Genomic DNA, 16,266 nt, shown 5'->3' on the forward strand with positions numbered 1-16,266 from the left:
ATGGGCTATTAATTTTGTGAGAGGGCAACTTGTGACTAACCAATGTAACCGCTTGACTGGGGTAGCTGGGCTCCTCCTTAATACAAAGCAAGTTTTTCGAAAATTTAGAAGCTTATATATAGATTATATTCCACCTTGAAGCTTCCTAAAATTATACAAAAGGCAGGAAATAATTCAAATTCTATCAATGGGCTATTAATCTTGTGAAAGGGCAACGAGTCAAGCCAAATCTGAGAATTCTGGGAGCTGTGATCAAAACTTGCCTGTTGAAAGGCCTACTTAAAAGAGTGGCACCCTTAAGGTAAATATAGTCAAAAAAGTTACAAAGCCATTGTAACGTAATATTCACCTTTCTCTATACTTGTAAATCCTGTTGTGTCAAATTATCTTCAATTATCAAAATTCTTTTATAGAATTCGATAATCGGCCCTGCTGCCAAAGGATACATACACACAAATAAAAGAAATTGCTTGCTTATCCCCTCAAAACCCACATTTGGTCATTTTCGACTAGATTCTAGTGAAACGCTAGACAGAATTGTTTTTTAGATATTGGAGAAAATGATATTAAAAATCAATAAAATTCCATAAATATGTCTTTGAGTAGTGAATAAAACTACTACTCTTCAAGAACTATTACTGACAAATACTCTCATCAAGAAATGAAAACAACTTGTAAGGAAGGGAATAAAATAGTAAAAAAAGATGACATTAAAGACAAAATTTTTAAATTTACGACCTTGGAGCACAAGATTAGGGGCACTCCCACACAACCATATCCTAAAATTACAGAAAACATTTAAGTTATATTTTTCAGAATTCTTGAGACATTCTAATTGTCTTCGCAAGTCTGTGCTTGGTCATGCGAAATGTAACGAATTGTATTACGACCTTCTCCGAGGATTGGATGCTCGTCGTAATTACAGAATGTTAAATGACGAGATGCTTCGAGACACCTGTTGGTAAGCTCTTCAATCTTACTTTATGAATTCAAGGCATTTGATATAGTTTATGCTGGAGTAATGGATTTTAGCTTTACAGTTTATATATACTACTAGCTGTCGGGGTGGCGCATCGCGCCACCCCAACACCTAGTTGGTGGGGGTGCTTCGCAATCCCCCCAATCCCCCCCATGCGCGTAAGTCGTTACGCGCCATATTAGTTACGTGCCATTGTAGTTGTGTCCCTGTGTCCCACCTGTGAATATAGATATATATATATATATATATATATATATATATATATATATATATATATATATATATATATATATATATATATATATATATATAATATATAATATATATATATATATATATATATATATGTATATATATATATATATATATATATATATGTATATATATATATATATATATATATATATATATATATATATATATATATATATATATATATATATATATACATATATATATATATATATATATATATATATATATATATATCTATATATATATATATATATATATATATATATATATATATATATATATATATATATATGCATATATATGTTTTTAACTACGAAAAACTTGCGAATATACAACATTCTTCGCTGTCCCATTGTCTGTGCATATAAATAGATTGTCATGTTTACCGACTCATGAACATGCAACATATAATTGTACATGGGAAAACAATCCGTATTCAGATCTATACCTCATGATTCTAATGATTGCCCTTGAGCTTTGTTGATGGTGATTGCTAATCGACCATTCCCTGTGTTGCCGTCGTCATTTATATATCCCCCTGTGCCCCCCGGCGTCCCTGTGTCCTGGTCGTCATTTATATTCCCTGTGTCCCAGTCGTCATTTGTGTTCCGGTGTCCCAGTCTGTAATTTCCCTTCGAGTGTCCCGGTCGTCATTTATATTCCTTGTGTCCCGGTTTTCATTTGTGTCCCGATGTCCCGGTCTGTATATAAATTCGTTTTTGAATTAGTCTTTTTTTAGTTTTTAGTTTTATACCTTTTTTTAGTTATACCTCATGATTCTAATGATTGCCCTTGAGCTTTGTTGATGGTGATTGCTAATTGAACATTCCGTGTGTCCCCGTCGTCATTTATATATCCCTCTGTGCCCCCCCGGCGTCCCCGTTGTAGTTGTGTCCCTGTGTCCCGGTCGTCATTTATATTCCCTGTGTCCCGGTCGTCATTTGTGTCCCAGTGTCCCGGTCTGTATATACATTCGTTTTTGAATTGGTTTATGATGAAATAAATTTTTGTGTTTTTCCCCTTTTTTTCTTTTTAATTTTTTTTGGTTTTTACTTTTTTTCGTTTTTTTCTTTTTTCTTTTTAGTTTTTTTTTGTAGTTTTTACCCTTTTTAATTTTATTTTTATTTTTTTTAGTTTTTTTTTCTCCTTTATTTTTCTGTTTTTTTCCTTTTTTTCTTTATTTTCTTTTTTAGTTTCTTTAGTTTTTAAGCTTTTTTAGTTTTTTTTATTAGTTTTTTTTTCTTTTTAGTTTTTTTTTGTAGTTTTTACCTTTTTTTAGTTTTTTTTACTTATGTCCTGGTCGTCATTTATATTCCCTGTGTCCCGGTCGTCATTTGTGTCCCGGTGCTTTGTTGATGGTGATTGCTAATCGAACATTCCTTGTGTCCCGGTCGCTTTCTCTTTGAGTGTCCCGGTCGTCATTTATATTCCCTATGTCCCGGTGTCCCGGTCGTCATTTGTGTCCCGATCTGTAATTTCGTCAGTCGACAAACATGACGTCAGTCGACACACAAACATGACGTCACTCGACACACACACACAGACAACTTATCTATCTATCTATCTATCTATCTATCTATCTATCTATCTATCTATATATATATATATATATATATATCTTCTATATATATAAAAATAAGTTGTCTGTCTGTGGATGTGTGGATGGATGTGTGGATGGATGTGTCAGGTGACGTCATGTTTCGGCTGACGTCATGAAATTAGTTGCCGTCATTTTTGCTTTGAAGGTGGACGTCATTCAAGTTATATAAGACATATGTTCGCCGTCATGTTTCGGCTGACGTCATGAAATTAGCTGCCATCATTTTTGCTTTGAAGGCATCATTTTTGCTTTGAAGGCGTGACGTCATTCAAGTTATATAAGACGGATGTTCGTGTAGAATTCTATTAATGCTTAAGTTTATAATGACTGATGAAGATGCTCAAAGAGTCTATGCCAGAAAACTTGCTGGTGATAGAGAAAGTCAGAAAGAAAGCGTGCCGAGGAACTACCAGAGCAACGCGAAAGCAGACTTGCTGCTAAAGAGAAAGTGAAAAAAGAAAGCATGCCGAGGAACTACCAGAGCAACGCAGAAGCAGACTTGCTGCTAAAAGAGAATGTGAAAAAAGAAAGCATGCCGAGGAACTACCAGAGCAACGCAGAAGCAGACTTGCTGCTAAAAGAGAATGTGAAAAAAGAAAGCATGCCGAGGAACTACCAGAGCAACGCGAAAGCAGACTTGCTGCTAAAAGAGAAAGTGAAAAAAGAAAGCATGCCGAGGAACTACCAGAGCAACGCAGAAGCAGACTTGCTGCTAAAAGAGAATGTGAAAAAAGAAAGCATGCCGAGGAACTACCAGAGCAACGCAGAAGCAGACTTGCTGCTAAAAGAGAATGTGAAAAAAGAAAGCATGCCGAGGAACTACCAGAGCAACGCGAAAGCAGACTTGCTGCTAAAAGAGAAAGTGAAAAAAGAAAGCATGCCGAGGAACTACCAGAGCAACGCAGAAGCAGACTTGCTGCTAAAACAGAATGTGAAAAAAGAAGGCGGGCCGAGGAATTACAAGAACAGCAAGAAATCAGGCTTGCTGCTGATAGAGAAAGTAAGAAAAGAAAGCGTGCCGAGGAATCAAAAGACCAGCAGGAAATCAGGCTTGCTGCTGATAGAGAAAGTAAGAAAAGAAAGCGTGCCGAGGAATCAGAGCAATCTGAAAGTTATCGCCTGGCATTCAGGTACAACCCAGTCGATGATTATAGCTTGAGTAGCTGTGTTCAAATCGGGACAATGTCCAAAATTTGTCCCTATTGCAAGGCCTTGAAATTCAATGGTGAAACAATGGGAATGTGTTGCGCCTCAGGAAAAGTTAAACTTCCTCTATTGGCTGCACCACCAGAGCCATTGAAGACTTTCCTTACTGGAACTACGTCAGAATCTAAGCGTTTTTTGTCAAAAATCAGACAATACAACTCATGTTTCCAAATGACGTCGTTTGGAGCCCAAATCGAAAATCCAGATCAATTTATGTCTACTTTTAAAGTAAAAGGGCAAATTTATCATAAAGCAGGGTCCCTTCTACCATTATTAGGCGAGAATCATAAATTTTTACAATTGTACTTCATCAGTGATAGAAATTCTGAATTGAATGCACGTTGCGAAATTTCTCCCAACGTTGAAAGGACAATCGTTTCCCAATTGCAACATCTTTTCCACGAAAATAATAATTTAGTGCGTCTGTTCAAAACAGCCATCGATTTGATGCCTACTGATACTCATAAAATTGTTTACCTCGAGATATTATTCTACATAAGCGAAACGCCCAGTTGTTAAGAATTGCTGAAACTCATCGATGCTACGATGCCCTACAATATCCTATCATTTTTTGGGATGGAGCCGACGGCTATCACTTTAATATTAAATTGATGAATCCAGCCACTAACAAAGAAATGAATAAGAAATGCAGTGCAATGCATTATTATTCCTATAGACTAATGATTCGGCAGGATGAAGAAAATTATATTTTAAAATGCCGTGAATTGTTTCACCAATTTGTCGTGGATATGTATGCAAAAATTGAATCAGAACGTTTGCTATATATCCGCCTGAATCAGACCAAGCTCCGCTCTGAACAATACATTCATTTGCGAGATGCAGTTATAAATGACGGTAATACCACAAACGTTGGAAGATTAACAATTTTACCTTCGTCATATGCTGGCAGTCCACGTCATATGCATGAATATGCTCAAGATGCTATTGCGTATGTTCGTCTCTATGGTCGTCCAGATTTATTTATTACATTTACATGTAATCAATCTTGGGACGAGATACTGCAGCTTTTACTTCAAGGACAATCGGCGGTTCATAGGCATGACATTACGGCACGTGTCTTCCGGCAAAAGTTGAAATCACTGATAAACTACCTTGTAAAACATGAAGTGTTTGGGTCAGTGCGATGCTGGATGTACTCAGTGGAATGGCAAAAACGAGGTTTGCCACACGCACATATACTAATCTGGCTACATAAAAAAATTACTTCAAACGAAATTGATGATGTGATTTCCGCTGAAATACCTGATAAAAATGTCGATAAGGGGTTACATGATATTATTGTAAAAAATATGATACATGGACCTTGCGGTGCACTGAACGAAAATTCACCATGCATGGCCAAAGGAAGGTGCACAAAGCAATATCCTCGACTTTTAGTACCCACAACAATTACTGGCAATGATGGTTACCCACAATATAGAAGAAGATCTACTGAAGATGGCGGTAAAACAGCAATAATAAAGAAGCGTAACGGTACCACCATCGAAGTAGATAACCAGTGGGTTGTTCCATATTCCCCTTTATTATCCAAAACATTTAATGCACATATAAACGTTGAATACTGTAACTCCGTAAAGGCAATAAAATATATATGTAAATACGTCAACAAAGGCAGTGACATGGCAGTTTTTGGCTTGCAGTCCGAAATCAAAGATTTCGATGAAATCGTAGAATATCAGGCTGGAAGATACATAAGCAGTAATGAAGCTGTTTGGCGAATTCTTTCATTTCCGATACATGAACGTAGTCCAGCTGTTGTTCACTTAGCGGTACATTTACAGAATGGTCAACGTGTTTATTTCACGGAAACCAACGTGCAACAAAGAGTCCTGAATCCACCGGATACAACATTAACAGCTTTTTTTTCGCTTTGCAAAAATGATTCTTTTGCGAAAAAACTGCTGTATACTGAAGTGCCTTCGTATTACACGTGGAATACTAAAAATAAAGTATTTGAACGTCGAAAACAGGGTAAGTCAGTCGACGGCCAACCTACCATCTTCAAAGATACCACGATAGGAAGACTCTACACCGTTCACCCCAATCAACATGAATGCTTCTTTCTACGCCTGCTTTTGGTGAATGTACCCGGTCCGACATCCTTTGAGTATTTGAGGACTGTAAATGGTACTATACATGACACTTACCGTAGTGCATGCCAAGCTCTGAATTTATTGGAGAATGACCAACACTGGGATAACTGCATCAATGACGCGTGCGAAACGTCAACCCCAAGTCAAATTCGTGCATTGTTTGGCATCATTTTAACAACTTGCTCTCCATCAGCTCCTACAGAGTTATGGGAAAAATATAAGTCAAAAATGTCCGAAGATATACTTCATCGAAAACAGTTAGAGACGTCAGACATGACTTTTGATTTTACACCAGAAATTTATAACTACACTTTAGTTGTTATAGAAGATATTTGCATAAGTATGGCAAACAAACCTCTTCAGGGTTTGGGAATGCCTTCACCTAACCGTATCGCTGCTGTTTCGACATGTGTAGAATTGGATCGTGAACAAAGTTACAGTACGAGTGATCTATTGTCGTATGTACAAAATAACATTTCCAAGTTAACGTCGGAACAAAAAGACATTTATGATACGATAATGCATTGTGTCGATAACAACGTTGGAGAAATTTTCTTTTTGGATGCGCCAGGAGGTACTGGTAAAACGTTTGTGATAAAACTGATTCTGGCATCAATTCGATCTAAAAATGATATAGCGTTGGCAATTGCGTCGTCCGGAATAGCCGCAACATTGCTGCCTGGTGGAAGAACTGCTCATTCCGCTTTGAAATTGCCTCTGAACTTGCATTCTACAGAAACTCCCACGTGCAATATTTCCAAATCATCTGGGATGGGTAAAGTATTGCAGCAATGCAAACTTATTATTTGGGATGAGTGCACAATGGCACACAAAAAATCGCTCGAGGCTCTGGATCAATGCTTGAAAGATTTAAGAGGGAATTCGAAACCCTTTGGCAGCACATTAATATTGCTTGCAGGAGATTTCAGGCAAACATTACCTATAATACCTAGATCAACTCCTGCAGACGAAATGAATGCTTGCCTGAAAAATTCTAATTTATGGGCACACGTAAAAACATTAAAATTAACTACAAATATGCGTGTCCGATTGCAAAACGATGACTCTGGTCAAACATTTTCAGATCAATTGCTAGCAATGGGAAACGGAAAGCTCCCAGTAGACTCAATTTCAGGACGTATACAACTACCTGCTGATTTCTGTAATTTAGTGACGTCCAAAAATGAATTGATTGAAAATATATTTCCGAATATTCTAAAAAATTATAAAAATAATAAATGGCTAAGTGAAAGAGCGATTCTCGCACCCAAGAATATAGACGTCCACGAAATCAACAATATTGTTTTGACCAAGATTCAAGACCAGGCAGTCCTTTACAAGTCAGTCGACACAGTTTTGGAACCAAATGAAGCGGTTAATTATCCATCTGAATTTTTAAATTCCATAGATCTTTCAGGGTTTCCACCACACGTGCTACAACTAAAAATAGGCGTACCAATAATATTGTTACGTAACATAAACCCACCAAAGCTTTGCAATGGCACTCGACTTGCCGTAAAAAAAACAATGGAAAACCTAATAGAGGCCACAATCCTGACAGGGCCTTTTGAGGGTGAGGCTGTTCTTATTCCTCGCATTCCCATGATTCCAACAGATCTGCCTTTTCAATTTAAAAGATTGCAATTCCCAATTCGATTAGCATTTGCAATCACCATTAACAAAGCTCAAGGTCAATCATTAGAAAAATGTGGTATTGATCTTAATACTGATTGTTTTTCCCATGGACAATTGTACGTTGCATGTTCGAGGGTCGGTAAACCTGACAATCTATTTATATGCAGCGAGAATTGGACAGCGAAGAATGTTGTATATTCTCAAGTTTTACGAAGTTAGTTGTATTTCGGAACAGACTGTTGTATATTCACAAGTTTTACGTAGTTAATTTGTATTGTATCTATCTATCTATCTATCTATATAAAAACGAGTTGTGTGTATGCATGTTTGTTTGTTTGTAAAAAGAACGTTTGCATATGACGTCATTATTAGTACATACGGCTTTGTATATGGACAGACAATGGGAAAGCCAAGAATGTTGTATATTCGCAATTTTTACGTAGTTTGAAACACATATATAAATCTATCTATATTCACAGGTGGGACACAGGGACACAACTACAATGGCGCGTAACTAATATGGCGCGTAACTAATATGGCGCGTAACGACTTACGCGCGCGGGGGGGCTTGGGGGGGGCGCGAAGCGCCCCCACCAACTAGGTGTTGGGGTGGCGCGAAGCGCCACCCCAACAGCTAGTATATATATATATATATATATATATATATATATATATATATATATATATATATATATATATATATATATATATATATATATTATATATATATATATATATATATATATATATATATATATATATATATATATATATATATATATATATATATATATATATATATATATATATATATATTTATATATATATATATATATAAATATATATATATATACATATATATATATAAATAAGTTGTCTGTGTGTGTGTGTCGAGTGACGTCATGTTTGTGTGTCGGCTGACGTCATGTGTGTTGATTGACGAAATTACACACCGGGACATCGGGACACAAATGACGACCGGGACACCGGGACATAGGGAATATAAATGATGACCGGGACACAAGGAATGTTCGATTAGCAATCACCATCAACAAGGCACTGGGACACAAATGAAGACCGGGACACAGGGAATACAAATGACGACCAGGAAACTCAAAGAGAAATTACAAACCGGGACACCGGGACGCAGGGAATATAAATGATGACTGCGACACTCAAAGAGAAATTACAGACTAGGACACCGGGACACAAATGACGACCGGGACAAAGGGAACAACTACAACAGGGACGCCGGAGGGCACAGGGGGATATATAAATGACGACGGGGACACAGGGAATGTTCGATTAGCAATCACCATCAACAAAGCTCAAGGGCAATCATTAGAATAATGAGGTTTAGACCTGAATACAGATTGTTTTTCCCATGGACAATTATATGTTGCATGTTCAAGAGTCGGTAAACCTGACAATCTATTTATTTGCACAGACAATGGGACAGCCAAGAATGTTGTATATTCGCAAGTTTACGTAGTTAAATATATATTCTTTAACAATGGTTTCAGCTAAAAGAATTGAGTCTTTCGATTTTGCGACAATGTATACTAATTTATCACTTAATGTAGTGTTTGATAAATTAAAAACTGTTATCAAGAAATCTTTCCTCTTATCTAGTAAAAGGTTCTTAAAAATAGACACTTATAATAAAAAAGCTATATGGACAAATTGCTTTAATACTACAGTTAACTTGAGATGTTACAGCTTGGATATGATTTTTGAGTTATTAGAATTTGTTTTATACAATACTTATATAAGATTTGGTGGTGATTTGTACAAGCAAATTGTGGGAATTCCCATGGGGGGGGGGGGGAATGCCAGCCCATTTATAGCTGACTTGTTTTTAAGTCAACTAGAATACAAATATATGATGGATAAGAATAATATGTTTTGTCAAATAATAAAAGATATTTATATGATATTTTGGTCTTAAATTGTAAGGATTTCATTGATATTTCTAAAAATATATATCCATCAGAGCTTATTCTTGAACCTAGTCATGGCGCTGGTCATGAAGATCATTTCTTAGATTTAAATATTAATATTTGTGATAATAATAAATTAAGTTTTAAAATGTATAATAAAACGGATGATTTTGATTTTGAAGTGATTAGTTTCCCATTCCCTGAAAGTAATATACACTCAAATATCACATATTCAGCGTTTTTCTCACAGTTACTTCGTTATGCAAGGATTTGTAGTAATAATATTGATTTTAAAAATAGATGTAAAATCTTAAGCCAAAAATTGATATCAAGAGGTTTTTCTGCAAATAAATTAACTTGGCAATTTAAAAAATTTAGTTTTCATTATAACGAACTTTTAAATAAATATCAAAAGAATTATCTAGAAATACTTAAAGAAATTTTCAACTAATTTCGGAGGTTCGAGAAATGTTGTTGCAGCGCCATTTATTTTGAATTGTTTCTAATAGAGCGGATTTTTTTTTAAAATTAGCCACATGGTAAAGATGAATTCTATAATTGTTTAGTTCATTCAGTTTTTTTGCAATGTGTTAATATTTGTGATTTGGTAAAATTTATTATATTTAGTTTACCTATTGTTGCTAAAAAGAGGGATATATTAACAGGATAAGCTTGTTTTGGTGTTACTTGGTTGTTTTACATTTGCTTTTTTTTCTTTCATAGGCATGTATTTTGGGGGTGATACCTGACACGGGGATGCCATGGATATTCTGTGGTAGCCACAACACTTGGCTGGGTAGAGAATTTAAAGTGGCGAAACCCTATATAGGCCAGTGTATTCTCCTGATGAGCCCTTGTGTTGGGTTGTTGCCTCTGAATTATTTGTTTTTATTATTTTCTCTATTGTTCGGTAAATGACGACTTATACGTATTGACGACATGACTGCCTTTCCATGGATTATTCTTTATGGTTGATTGTGTATGGCTATGCTGTTTGACCTATGTGATTGTATGGATGAGTAGGGTTAAGGCCTCATTCAAGTGCTGGTATATATTAATCACTAATTTAGGAAAACAGTCTTCCTTTTCTCCTTCTGTGTCTCTCTCTCTTTTTTCTTTTTTTTGTACTGTTGCATTGGTGATCTCTCTTTTCATGATATATATATCTATATATATAAAAATAAGTTGTCTGTCTGTGGATGTGTGGATGGATGTGTGGATGGATGTGTCAGGTGACGTCACCTGAAAAAACTGGATTAGGTGACGTCAAAACTGAAAAAACTAAAAAAAGGCAAAAACTACAAAAAAAACTAAAAACTAATAAAAAAAATAAAAAAGCTAAAAAACTAAAAAAACTATAAAGGTAAAAACCAATAAAAAACTAAAAAAAAACTGAAAAAACTAAAAAAAGGCAAAAACTACAAAAAAAAACTAAAAACTAATAAAAAAAGTAAAAAAGCTAAAAAACTAAAAAAACTAAAAAAACTAAAAAAAGGTAAAAAACTAAAAAAAATAAAAAATAAAAAAAAACTAAAAAAAAGGAAAAAACTGAAAAATAAGCTAAAATAAAGGTAAAAACCAATAAAAAACTAAAAAAAAAAGGAAAAAACTAATAAATGACGACACTCAAAGAGAAAGCGACCAGGACAAAAAACTAAAAAAAAAGGCAAAAACTACAAAAAAACTAAAAACTAATAAAAAAAATAAAAAAGCTAAAAAACTAAAAAAACTAAAAAAAGGTAAAAAACTAAAAAAACTAAAAACTAAAAAAAAACTAAAAAAGGTAAAAACTAAAAGAACTAAAAAAGAAAAAAATAAATGACGACACTCAAAGAGAAAGCGACCAGGACAAAAGGAATGTTCGATTAGCAATCAACAAAGCACCGGGACACAGGGAGTATAAATGACGACCAGGACACAAGTAAAAAAAAAAATTAACAAAACTAAAAAGAAGGTAAAAACTACAAAAAAACTAAAAAGAAAAAAAAACTAAAAACTAATAAAAAAACTAAAAAATCTAAAAATCTAAATAAACTAAAAAAGAAAAAAAAAGGAAAAAAATAAAGGAGAAAAACAAAACTAAAAAACGAATGTATATACAGACCGGTACACCGGGATACAAATGACGACCGGGACACAGGGAATATAAATAACGACCGGGACACAGGGACACAACTACAACGGGGACACCGGGGGAAACAGGGGGATATAAATGACGACCGGGACAAAAAAACTAAAAAGAAATAAAAACTAAAAACTAATAAAAAAAACTAAAAAATCTAAAAATCTAAATAAGCTAAAAAAGAAAAAAAAAGGAAAAAAATAAAGGAGAAAAACAAAACTAAAAAACGAATGTATATACAGACCGGGACACCGGGATACAAATGATGACCGGGACCCGGGACACAGGGAATATAAATGACGACCGGGACACAGGGACACAACTACAACGGGGACACCGGGGGAAACAGGGGGATAACCTGACAATCTATTTATATGCAAAGACAATGGGACAGCAAAGAATGTTGTATATTCGCAAGTTTTACGTAGTTAAAACCATATATATATATATATATCTATATTCACAGGTGGGACATAGGGACACAACTACAATGGCGCGTAACTATTATGGCGCGTAACGACTTACGCGCGCGGGGGGGCTTGGGGGGGGCGCGAAGCGCCCCCACCAACTAGGTGTTGGGGTGGCGCGAAGCGCCACCCCAACAGCTAGTATATATATATATATATATATATATATATATATATATATATATATATATATATATATATATATATATATATATATATATATATATATATATATATATATATATATATATATATATATATATATATATATATATATATCTATATTCACAGGTGGGACACAGGGACACAACTACAATGGCGCGTAACTAATATGGCGCGTAACGACTTACGCGCGCGGGGGTGGGGGGGGTTTGGGGGCGCGAAGCGCCCCCACCAACTAGGTGTTGGGGTGGTGCGAAGCGTCACCCTAACAGCTAGTCTTCTATAATAACTAAAGTGTAGTTATAAATTTCTGATGTAAAATCAAAAGTCATATCTGATGTCTCTAACCGTTTTCGATGGAGTATATCTTCGGACATTTTCGATTTATATTTTCCCCATAACTCTGCACCTACAATGGCGCGTAACTAATATGGCGCGTAACGACTTACTTGCGTGGGGGTGTTGGGGTGTTTTTTTTTCATACAAATATTAAATCTCATAAAATATTATATATTAAATAAAAAATTCTCATACAATATTTAATTGCTTTTTAAGCAATTAAATGTAAGCTTCGCCATGCATGAAAATCTTCAATTTTTCTTGGTCTGTGCTTCGGCCCAACTCTTTCCACTACCTGTTCATTCCTAGTGAATCAAGCCGTGGAAAACCCACGCATCGCTTATGAAAAAATATCCCCAAACAAAAGCCGTTACAACCGCAACGGTTTGTGAATGATTTATAATGCTTATTGCGCCCCTGTGCTTTTGTTTTTATCAGGCATGGCTCATGCGTTTCGTAAGAAAGATCGCCATACTCTACGTGCGGCTTATTTCAGATATTGCAAATTCCTCCTCCGGCTTTCTAGATGGCACCGAATTAAAAAAAAAAATTGCACGATTTGGTTTAATGGATGTGCCTTCTCGGATTCGGTCTTCCAAATATTATTTATGCAAAAAGACTATCAACTTTATTCACGTTTACAACCCTCTGCAGCCTCTTTTCCATATTGATACTGGTTAATTAGTCCATGTTGTCTTTTGTTTATTGATTTTTTTTCTTCGCTGTTTATCGTGTTTGTTTAATTATAATACTCTGTATTTTACTTTACGGTTTTTTTTTTACTTTTACGGGTAATGAAGTTCATTCATTCATATATATATATATATATATATACATATATATATATATATATATATATATATATATAATATATATATATATATATATATATATATATATATATATATATATATATATATATATATATATATATATATATAGATCTATATATATAAAAATAAGTTGTCTATGGATCTGTGGATCTGTGGATCAGGTGCATATGACGTCTGAATTATTTCACACTAATACAAAAGAAGAAAAAAAACTAAAAAAGCTAAAAAACTAAAAAACTAAAAAAAGGTAAAAAACTAAAAACTAAAAAAAAACTGAAAAAACTAAAAAAAGGCAAAAACTACAAAAAAACTAAAAACTAATAAAAAAAACTAAAAAAGCTAAAAAACTGAAAAAACTAAAAAAACTAAAAAAAGGTAAAAAACTAAAAAAAAACTAAAAACTAAAAAAGAAAAAAACTAAAAAAAAGGAAAAAACTGAAAAATAAAAGATAAAAAGGAAAAAACTGAAAAATAAAAGATAAAAAGAAAGCTAAAAAATATGAATAATATATTTAAAAATAAGTTGTCTGTCTGTCTGTGGATCTGTGGATCAGGTGCATATGACGTCTGAATTATTTCACACTAATACAAAAGAAGAAAAAAAACTAAAAAAGCTAAAAAACTAAAAAAAACTAAAAAAAGGTAAAAAACTAAAAACTAAAAAAAAACTGAAAAAAACTAAAAAAAGGCAAAAACTACAAAAAAAACTAAAAACTAATAAAAAAACTAAAAAAGCTAAAAAACAAAAAAAAACTAAAAAAAACTAAAAAAAGGTAAAAAACTAAAAAAAAACTAAAAACTAAAAAAGAAAAAAACTAAAAAAAAGGAAAAACTGAAAAATAAAAGATAAAAAGGAAAAAACTGAAAAATAAAAGATAAAAAGAAAGCTAAAAAATATGAATAAAAATAAAAAAAAAATAAAAAAGATAAAAACTACAAAAAAAACTAAAAAGAAAAAACGAAAAAAAAATAAAAAAGCTAAAAAAAAGGCAAAAACCAATAAAAAAACTAAAAAGAAAAAAAGTAAAAAAAACTACAAAATTATTTCATCATATAATATGACGTCTGAATTATTTCATCATATACCAATTCGAAAACGAATGTATTCAAGCCGATGTAGCTGAGTTGATAAGGCGTTATGTTCCAGGTTCTAGGTTCAAGAGGTTCCAGGTTCGAACTTTGGCTTTAGCATTAATATAAAAGAAGCAAAAATCTAAAGAAGGTAAAAACTACAAAAAAAACTAAAAAGAAAAAAAAGAAAAAAATCTAAAAAGGCTTAAAAACTAAAAAAACTAAAAAAAAAAGGTAAAAAACTAAAAAAAACTAAAAAAAGGAAAAACCATAAAATAAACTAAAAACTAATAAAAAAAACTGAAAAAAGCTAAAAAACTAAAAAGAACTAAAAAAGGTAAAAACTAAAATAACTAAAAAAGAAAAAAAACTAAAAAAAGGAAAAAAACTGAAAAATAAAGGAGAAAAAGAAAACTAAAAAAATATGAATAAAAATAAAAAAACTAAAAAGATAAAAACTTCAAAAAAAACTAAAAAGAAAAAAGAAAAAAACTAAAAAACCTAAAAAAAGGTAAAAACCAATAAAAAAAACTAAAAAGAAAAAAAGGGAAAAAATTAAAAATTTATTTCATCATATACCAATTCAAAAACGAATGTATACCGGGATGACGACCGGGACACAGGGAATATAAATGACGACCGGGACGCAGGGACACAACTACAACGGTGACGCCGGGGGCACAGGGGGGATATATAAATGACGACGGGGACACATGCAATGTTCGATTAGCAATCACCATCAACAAAGCTCAAGGGCAATCATTAGAATCATGTTCCCATGGACAATTATATGTTGCATGTTCAAGAGTCGGTATGCAATGGCACTCGACTTGCCGTAAAAAAAAAACAATGGAAAACCTAATAGAGGCCACAATCCTGACAGGGCCTTTTGAGGGTGAGGCTGTTCTTATTCCTCGCATTCCCATGATTCCAACGGATCTGCCTTTTCAATTTAAAAGATTGCAATTCCCAATTCGATTAGCATTTGCAATCACCATTAACAAAGCTCAAGGTCAATCATTAAAAAAATTACCAATAATACTTTTAAGAAATATCAACCCACCAAAGCTTTGCAATGGCACGCGACTTGCCGTAAAAAAAAAACAATGGAAAACCTAATAGAGGCCACAATCTTGACAGGGCCTTATGAGGGTGAGGCTGTTCTTATTCCTCGCATTCCCATGATTCCAACGGATCTGCTTTTTCAATTTAAAAGATTGCAACACAGACAATGGGACAGCGAAGACTGTTGTATATTCACAAGTTTTACGTAGTTAATTTGTATTGTATCTATCTATCTATCTATCTATATAAAAACGAGTTGTGTGTATGCATGTTTGTTTGTTTGTAAAAAGAGCGTTTGCATATGACGTCATTATTAGTACATACGGCTTTGTATATGGACAGACAATGGGAAAGCCAAGAATGTTGTATATTCGCAATTTTTACGTAGTTTGAAACACATATATAAATCTATCTATATTCACAGGTGGGACACAGGGACACAACTACAATGGCGCGTAACTAATATGGCGCGTAACGA

General features: G+C 33.7%; 1 protein-coding gene across 1 annotated transcript in view; it reads left to right on the top strand.

The window, feature by feature from the left end:
- Positions 1-16,266, top strand: part of LOC136028753 (uncharacterized) — a 63,194-nt gene that overhangs the window by 35,693 nt on the left and 11,235 nt on the right. The window contains exon 4 of the mRNA XM_065706641.1: positions 817-961. Within this exon, the coding sequence (XP_065562713.1) occupies positions 817-961 (145 nt within the window). The remainder of the gene's footprint in view (positions 1-816; positions 962-16,266) is intronic.

The sequence above is a fragment of the Artemia franciscana genome, chromosome 1, assembly GCF_032884065.1.
Source record: "Artemia franciscana chromosome 1, ASM3288406v1, whole genome shotgun sequence".
In the NCBI taxonomy this organism is placed as follows: domain Eukaryota; kingdom Metazoa; phylum Arthropoda; class Branchiopoda; order Anostraca; family Artemiidae; genus Artemia; species Artemia franciscana.